Source organism: Papilio polytes, unplaced genomic scaffold, assembly GCF_000836215.1.
Source record: "Papilio polytes unplaced genomic scaffold, Ppol_1.0 DF823510.1, whole genome shotgun sequence".
In the NCBI taxonomy this organism is placed as follows: domain Eukaryota; kingdom Metazoa; phylum Arthropoda; class Insecta; order Lepidoptera; family Papilionidae; genus Papilio; species Papilio polytes.
In genome coordinates, this window is record NW_013525694.1 from 74,710 (window position 1) to 83,802 (window position 9,093).

Consider the following 9,093-nt stretch of genomic DNA (forward strand, 5'->3'; position numbering starts at 1 on the left):
TAAATACAAATCTTTCCACTTTATAATATTAGTAACTATAGATTAATTAAGAAGCCGTGACATGAAGAAAAGCGTGTCTTCGCTCACAATGTTTTTGTCAGTTCACAAAACTCATCATTATTGGTTAAATAAATAAAATAGCCTTTATTTCAGTTCTGCATTAAAGTTATAAAAAATAAAAATAATTAATGTAAAAGTTTACCAGACTACAGTTTTCAATTTAAAATAGAAAATTAAAAGTTAAAAAAAGAATAAATAATAAGTTACTGATCTAATATTCGGTTTTGCTTAATTTTTGCAGATCTGTTTGCCATTCGGCCATCATTGTTGGTTAAATTTGTAATTTAATTAAAAATTGTAATTCAAAAACAATGTGAGAAATTGTTATGTTGTACTAGTTATATTTATTTTGTACTTACATTTTTGCACTATCAAACTAATGGCTGTGCAAAACTGTCGAAGACATTACAAGAGGCTGTTAGAATTGAAAGAAAGTAGTGAAGCGAAAGGAAAGAAAAATGTTTTTCATGTAATAAAATTCAAATACACAAATTATTTGAACTTGTTATATAAAAAGCACAGAGTAAGCTGTAAAAACGAATTATCTATTATTTTCCTTTCGGTATATTGGTACATTTATATTATTTTAATTTATGTGTTACTAATAGTCAGAGATACAACTCTAGTGATGACTTTCCCTCATCAGCTTTCCTGATGAAACCTACATTACGTGAAAGAGCACATTTTTTTAAACATGTTGTAACCGGGTTGCCTAATTATTACAAATATTATAAACGCGACTGTTGTGTGGGATGTTTGTTACTTAATATCTCCAAAACTAAACTAAAAAAAAATCCAAACGGTTCTCGATAAAATTAAGCATAAATATAGAACATAGTCTGGAAAAATTCTGAGGCCACTTACTGAATACTTTTTATTTCACGGACCGAATTGCGGGAAAAATCTAATAAAAATTGGTTATTCAAAGGTATAGAAACACGGTGACAGTTCGTATCACAACGATACGGGGTGTAGGTACAATAATTGTTTTATCCATTCTCATTCCACCAATCTCGAGTCACGGCCTACAAAACGTGACAAGGGTGTTTCGTGCGCGGGTGGCTACCTCAATTATAGATTAAAACCCAGTATTCGCATTTTATTCGTACGAATTTTTAACGTATCACGAACAAAAGCCTTTGTTAATCGCATGTTATCGATTATAAAAAACGTGTTTAAGTAACCAAGTTTTCTGGAAATAAAATTATATACAACCGATAATCTCATTTTTTATTCTTTATATCATATACCTATACATGTAATAAAATTGGAGTGTCTGTTTGTAATATGAAATGAAAAATTCCAGATTTCGGGAAGATGATGTGAGTTGTTGATAACGAAAATTGCATTTAATTTTTTTTTTTACTGTCTCTCTGTCCGTAAGCCGCGTTTGTTCCAACTGATCTCCGAAACGGCTGGGCTAATTTCGACCGGACTTTCACTGAAAGACAGCTGACATATAGGCATATTATCGGCGACTTTTTTATCTTTATATTGCATGGACGAGTCGCGGGCAACAGCTTGTTAAAAATAAATCAGAGAAAAAATTATAGGATTGAAGTTCTTGCAAGGGTCTTGATAATGGAATCCCGTTTCCTTCTGGAATTAATAGGCTATTAATAGGGAGATGGGGAACCGTTGAGAGCACTCGGGAGACGGCGGTTATGGCACGAGTAAACTAGCCGCACTAACCTGCTAAAGACGTCGACCGCATATAGCCTTAAGTTTTCACAACTTAATAACTTATATCAGAACGAATTACAATCACGTTAAAAAAAATATAAAAGGATGTAACTATTACTTGTTAGGTTTTTTGCATAGAAAACGTTTTCATTTCATATTCTAGTAAAAATTCTGTTTTAAATTTGTAGATAAAGTCATGCTTTCTAAGTGCACTTCAGAGAGTGTCGAAACCGATGTGAACTTTGTCGAATGTAGTTATTGTCTTATAGCACGTGGGATTGCACCGACAGCGAACATAGCTTATGCATTTATTGACTGTACGTTTTTATAGTTTGCACCCGCTTTATAGTGCAGTCCCACATGAACATAACCGTAAAAATAAGTTGAAATTGGTGTGACGTGGCTCTTATAAGTTTTATTTTTTTTATCATTTATGTCATAGGCTTATTTGTTTATTATATAGTCTGTGGTATATATAATAGGAATGGAGACAAATTTAATTATCTATGATAACCACAGTTATCACAATTCCCGAACGGATTAACTCTATGTGTGTTTTAATTACTAAATAATAACTACAGTTCGCGTTATGAATTATTCTTCAAATCTAAGATGCATAGCACCCAATTGTTCCATCTACTGAAATGTTCTAACTAGAACAATTTCCTTTAGCATTCCGGCATAATACCATCCATCAAGCCAAATGCTTGTACATAGCTCGGTCGGCTTGATTGGCCCGGGCGCATTATCTGTCTACATTACACGAGACAGTCGTATAATTTGCGGCTGGAATTCATGTCGTCCCAATCCGACAACTTACTTCGTCGAAATTCATGTCTCCCCAATCTGACAACGGTGTTCTTGGATATTGACATGTTGTAATAAATTACGTAATTGTAGTTACCGTTGGAGATGAGAGACAAATAAATTTATATCTTTGGCGAGTTTAATTTGTAAGAAATGATGTTTAGAAGTTTTTCGTTCATAGAAATTTTCCCCAAATCTTTCGCCAAATGCTATTTTAGATTTTTGTTGAAGTATTTTTCCTAAAACTTTTGCCATGAAGACTTATTAAGGCATTTAACTGCATCTACCCTAGATCAGAATAGGTACCCTATACATTAAATAATTATTTAACTAAATTATCGGCTCGTTAGTACAAAATGTTTATTCGCTGTAGAGACATACTTTTTTAAATCTATTGAGTTTTTAACACATTAAAAAAAAATAGTAACTACAAACTCGTGGGTAATTCTATTTAGTGATTGTAACTTTCTCAAGGAATACCGTCATTATAGTACAGAATTTTTACGCTTTATGAAGCTTCGGCTGTAAAAATTTAATATCTAAAGTACAGATATATCTCGTCCATAAATATGTTATTTTTATCAATCGTAACACAAACATTCGACATCTGTGATGGATTTATTGAAATCGACTGTCAGTTTCTATTCCTTTATTTATTGTCAACAGACACACTTTATAACCAAACTAATTTGGTACCGGTTTTACATTTTAATGACTTATAGTCAAAGAGAAGTGAGAAAGGCGTTGGTATTTTGGTTAATTCAATCAGAAAATACGTAAAAACCACAGTACAAGTTTCGTGTGTAACTTTTTTAACTAACTAACTTTAACATTGACTGGAAAGCGCTAGTGAGTGCTAATTTTGGTTAATGCCCACCGGGTCAACTAACTTTGTCGATCTATAACTAATTTGATAGCCAATAGGTAATAATTGCTATCAATAATAATTTAATGTGAAAATATCTTGTTTGGGTACATTGTCATCATTCTCCGAAAATACCAAAACCAACTTTGTGGAATTTTGCAAAGAGTAATTAGATCTAATGTCTTTTGATAGGATTTTTTAACTTAATGATTTTTTTGTATTGCCCTCTGAATTCTCGGCATCGCGATTTTCTTATTGAACTAAGATTTACTTACTACTTTTGTTTATATGGTCGATAATATTCATAAACAATTTACACTGTCACTATAGAAACATTTGCCTTGTCAATCTGTCATCTGTCATGCTCACAAATAACATTATGCAAATTAAATATTGTTTTGTTGACAACTGTCAAGTACTGTGATACTACGACAGTTGTGTCTTCATTTATATGGTCCGTCAAAATCTGACCGGGTAGGAATATGTAATACTTTTCAATAACGCATTAGCGCCAAAGTCATAAAAGTGTCAGTGTGTCCATGTCGCAATGGTGTCATGGCACGTCTCGTTTTGTGTCACTGTCAAAAAAAGTTTTGTAAAACTTTTGTATAGAACTGTTAGAAATATCTAAGCTGCGTTTCTATTACCGGGCCAGAAAATATTGTGCTACTATTACATGAAAATAGGAATATTACCTCTATTGTATGCAATAACTCATTTTGTTTTTAATATATTTATGATGTAAGCTGATGACATAAAATCATAAAATGTGAAAGAAATTTTTTAATCTATAACTAGCTAATATAAAAAAATAAAAAACACCTTATTAATACGATCAGTTGAACAATAATCATTGGGGCTCTGCTTCCTGAGCTAGGTGGGGACCTGTATTACAGGAGGCAGTGCCATCTCTTAGTCACACACATGTGTTTGGGTATATGAGTGTGAGTGAGGGTATTTACATGTATGCATTTATATGAGTATTTAGTTGTATGAAATCTGGTCTTGAGTAGAAAATAATCCTTAATTAGTCAAGAGCCAGAAATACCTAAAGCCGGAAATACTAGGACACCTGAAATAGTAGCTAAATTGTTGCCAGTCAGATTATTTATCTAAATCCTATGAAATTATGACAAAATATCAAAACGGGTTTTTCTAAACGATTTAATTATTAATATATCTTCATTAAGATACAGAAATATAGAATATATCAGGATAAGATAACACTAATGAGTTTCCGTTCCAAACGGATTTTGTTAATTTTACACGTAATTTTATGATTAGTAAGATAAATAAAAACATTGTTTTTTAGTAAATAGTTATATATTTTGGCTGATTGTGGCATTACAAACGCGCTCGGATCCAAGAATTGAATGAGCTGACACGAGCGAAGCCGGAAGGTCGGCGCGCGTCGCACAAGCCCGACCCGAATGAAGATACACCGATCTATAACATCGTAAAACAAATATCTTTTAGTTTGTTAAAATTTACATAGGAAAATTAACAGTTCGATGTTACTTTATCAATATACAAGTATTTCGTACAAGAGATTTCATTATAGTCTTCTTCCCCTTTATACCGTCCAAGGAGAAGCGGGATTGATGGTTGGGACGCATATTAATAACCTCTTTCCTCCTCTCTATTGATTAAAGGTAAAGAACGCAAATGCAGATGTCTATGGTTAACTGTCGCTTCTCTTGTGAATTTCTTTTGATACAAAAGTGTTAGTTATTTTAATAGGATAATGTATAGAAGTAAAGTAACTAACGAGAAGATTGTCGGCAACGAGCGGGCCGCCAGAGTCACCGGTGCAGATGTTCCCTGTGGTGCCGCTGATGCATAGGGTCGAGGCAATCACAAAGTTGCCAGGGATGGCACTCCGGCACGCGTCGTTGCTTATCACCTGCACGCGCACGTGCTTCAGGTCCGGACTCGCCGGCTCCGCTGAAGTCATCACAAAAAAACTTAGAATGCTTAAGGGAAACACATGAGGATGTATACATCAGTCTTTCTTCCTTACACAATAAACTATTTTGAAAAGACGTTTTATTGTTTATTTTCAACTTAATCTTTGTTCAATTTATTTAAAAAAATCACGAATTTAAATAGTAAAACCACAAATTTATGTTCCAAGAGCGTATTTACGTTCCACGAAAACAAGCGCAAGGAACAATAAGTTTCCTAACTTTTCTTCAAACATTTCTTTTAACATTCAAACCATTATTCGCAACTCTGTTCTAGGTCAAAGTAAAACATTTCGCCTTTTTAGTCGTCACGGAGTTTCACTCTGTACTCAATTAGGAGAGATAAAAATAAAATTACAGTGCAGTATAGCTTACTGTCGCTGGTCTTTCCAAAGCCGATAGCCCAGGCCCATGCGCCGGCATATGTGTTACTGCCAGACGCCAACCCGATGTTGCGGATCGTATCTGGAATTAAAATATCCCACAGGCTGAAAAAAGACTTTTGAAAACCTGCACGTTTGAGAAAAGCGTACGCACGCCTGTGACTTAATTATCGCACAACTGTTTAGTCGCGCTTTGACTCCTATGACCTTATATGGCTGCGCACACTACTGAAATTTAGTTATGCAACTAAACAGTTAAATTGGCTGCGAAACAATCGATAATCACACAACAATGGTGCGATTGTTTAATCAAAGGTTTGAGCCCGTTTTAAATATACTAACTGCTGTAGTTGACCCAGTCGATAGTAATGATGGCGATGTCGTTATTAATATTATTGGGGTTATAATTGGCGTGGATGTCCATCCTGTTGGAGGTAATCCTGGTGCCGCCGGAGAAGATGCGCACGGAGCCTAACACGACGGTCACGTGGCGCACCAACTGCCCCCCGCTTATCAAGTTATGCGCCGCGGTCAGCACCCGTGTGTTACTGATCAATGTACCGCCGCCGATCGACTGTCCCCCATTCGTCAGCGTCATTATCTGTCCAGCCTACAGTAAACATAAAAAAGAAATATATACTTGCTGAACCGAATCTTACCGATTGTAAAAAATTGTATATGTGGTAATTGTGTACTTGGAGTTTTTTGTAAAGCTAGATTACAGACTCGAACACCCATAGCCTACTAATTATTATTACTTTACGAGGTGCGGATTCTCGGGCGACAGGTAAACTTGCTAACAAAAAACTTGTTTGCAAAATTGACATACTAAAAGTGGTTTCTATTTATCTCACCTTGTAAGGGTATGCGCCGAGGGCGGCAAATGATCCGCCAATTATCCTGCCGCCATCGAAATCGGCCGCGAGTTCTGCTTGTTTTAGGGCTTGGGCTAGCGGAATTCCCACGCGCTCGTGGTAGTTCAATTCCAGGGGCTCGTAGACCGCCGCCAGCGCCCCCAGCGGCCCCAGACAACACAGAACAAGGACCAACTTCATCGTCAAATCGAATCGATGTATAATTCCCAAACTAAGTATTTCCTTCTTATATAGTGATTAAAATGCTATCTCATTCATCAACACTAATATATGTGATAAGGGTCTTACGGAAATCATATCTATACCAATAAATGTTGTACAACAATGACAGTAGTATAAAATCTGATTTAAAGATAATACGAATTTAAACCCTATTATCCAAAACTACTAAACTTATCTCGACGAAATTTGGCATAGATGTAGAGGATACTCTGGTAGTACTTTTTTAATTCGGACGGCGTCGCGGTCGAACGTTATCTTCATCTCCCCTGCCTTATCCTACTCCCGTAGGGTCGGCGCGCCGGGTTTTCGTCCTCCAAAGCATTCTATCATCCGTCATCTCAGTCATCACTCCCTTCTTGATCATGTCACCTTTCACGCAATCCATCCATCATCATCATCATCCATCGAAAGGTAGATTATAATACATGAAATCATAATGGAACAGACTCGGTAATTTAAATGTTTAGTTACACATAAATCTAGTAGTGTACGCACGTCCATATAAGCTTATAGGAATCAAAGCGGGACTAAACAGTCGTGCGACAGTTTAGTCAAAGGTGTGCGCAGGCTCTTAGTATATCAGTTTCATACTATATCCAAAACATTGTTTCCTTGTTCTATTAAAAATATTAGTTTATTAATAAGATTAATTTGTTGCGATTGAATGACGCATTTGATGGATTGTGTTGGACAAACGATTTTTTGGACACATCGTCGTCAATATCAATATTATGAAAGGCGGTAAAGCAATTTACCGCAACAATATAATCTGTCAATCAACTTTGATGATACAGTGCCATCCAAACTTTATGCTGTTCGGGAATATATCAATGGACACTTCGTAAAATAGGTATAACGTGTTACGTATTTCGTGGCGTAAAGAAATGCTTAAATAATTTACTATTAAAAATAGAAATATCTAAAATAAAATTGGATTATTTTTCTATAAGTTTTATGAGTTAGTTGTAAAGTAACAAGTTTTAGTAAATTTACTATTTTCAGAATTTTTAGAATTTGAGTGTCTGTTTGTAATACCAAAAGAAAAATTTCAGATGTCGGGAAGATGACGTATTTGCTTTACAGATAACGAAAATCGCATTTAAACATTTTGTTGTCTGTCTGTCTGTCTGTCTGTCTGTCCGCAAGCCGCGTTTTTTCCGGGTAATCGCTGTAACGACTGGGCCAATTTCGATCGGACTCTCAATGAAGAGTAGCTGACAATGACGGGCATATTATAGACTAGTTTTTTAACTTAATATTGCGTGGATGAAGTCGCGGGCAACAGCTAGTGTTAATATAAAATTATTAGAACATTAGCGTGATTCTGAAAATGATGTGCGCAATATTTTTTACGTCTTACAGTTTTAATGCTGATGCAAATGCGATAAGAACAGGAATTATGTAAATATCGTGAATAATGAGAGAAACATTTGCTTTTGAATGATGCATTATACGGAAAATAAACTGTGCGTCACATGGCGGAATAGATGTTTGCACATTTTCATTTAGATGTACATGAAAAATTTCATCAGGCGCCTATATGATAAAAGTCGCGTATAAATTTTCTTTGAAGAGATTGTGAGTTTATGTATACTGTCAGTTTTAAATAAATTGTGCATAAAATATTACCCCCAAGGATTCTGGCAAGACAAATTTTCCTCCTGTCAGTCGTATAAACATTTTCGACAAAGCAGTTGTTTACTTTAGGTAGTAGATTTTCTAGATTTAAAAATAATTGTCTACTAAAATGCCAGACGGTACAGATTAATTCACATTTTCCTAATATTTTTCCGACATCTAAACATAAAAATGTTATTGAGATATTTCTCTATGCGAAATGTTTCATTGCTAACGTTTTTCAGTGTTTTACGATCCGTTATTTTTTATCTACATTCCGGCATACAATGTGTTTTGTAATGTATCCCCGGGCTTTTTTAAATGTTTGTCCAGCCGTTCCCGAATTGACCCTTTTTACAATGTGACAACTTACAAAAGGGTTTTCTATACCTTATGTACACAGCCAATAACAAACATTTGTTATAAAATAATTGTGTGTTACATATGATTTTCACGTTATTTACATATTAAATTTCCAGACCATGCGTACATTTAGCTAGAAAATTGCGAACTTATTTCGATTATAATATCAAAATGAAAAAAGATAGTCTTGGGACTTTTACGTACTTACTTTTATTTTGATTTTATACGTCTTCAACCACATTATCATTGATAAA

The 9,093-nt window shown here is 34.8% G+C and overlaps 1 protein-coding gene across 1 annotated transcript; it reads right to left on the reverse strand.

The window, feature by feature from the left end:
• Positions 1–4,719: 4,719 nt before the first annotated feature.
• Positions 4,720–6,856, reverse strand: LOC106104523 (collagenase-like). The gene is made up of 6 exons (XM_013284600.1): positions 6,617–6,856; positions 6,105–6,372; positions 5,755–5,844; positions 5,102–5,359; positions 4,960–5,054; positions 4,720–4,861 (listed from the first exon to the last, which is right to left on the reverse strand). Exons 1-6 carry the CDS (start codon positions 6,815–6,817, stop codon positions 4,760–4,762), a joined length of 1,014 nt encoding a protein of 337 aa, XP_013140054.1. The 5' UTR covers positions 6,818–6,856; the 3' UTR covers positions 4,720–4,759.
• Positions 6,857–9,093: the final 2,237 nt, after the last annotated feature.

Excerpts from the sequence above, each read along its gene's own strand:
- LOC106104523 (XM_013284600.1), bottom strand. The coding sequence starts at position 6,817 with ATGAAGTTGGTCCTTGTTCTGTGTTGTCTGGGGCCGCTGGGGGCGCTG. Across the intron at positions 5,360-5,754 it reads CTTTGGAAAGACCAGCGACA|CGGAGCCGGCGAGTCCGGAC; the intron begins GTAAGCTATACT and ends TGATGACTTCAG. Across the intron at positions 4,862-4,959 it reads AGACTATAATGAAATCTCTT|ATCGGTGTATCTTCATTCGG; the intron begins GTACGAAATACT and ends ACGATGTTATAG.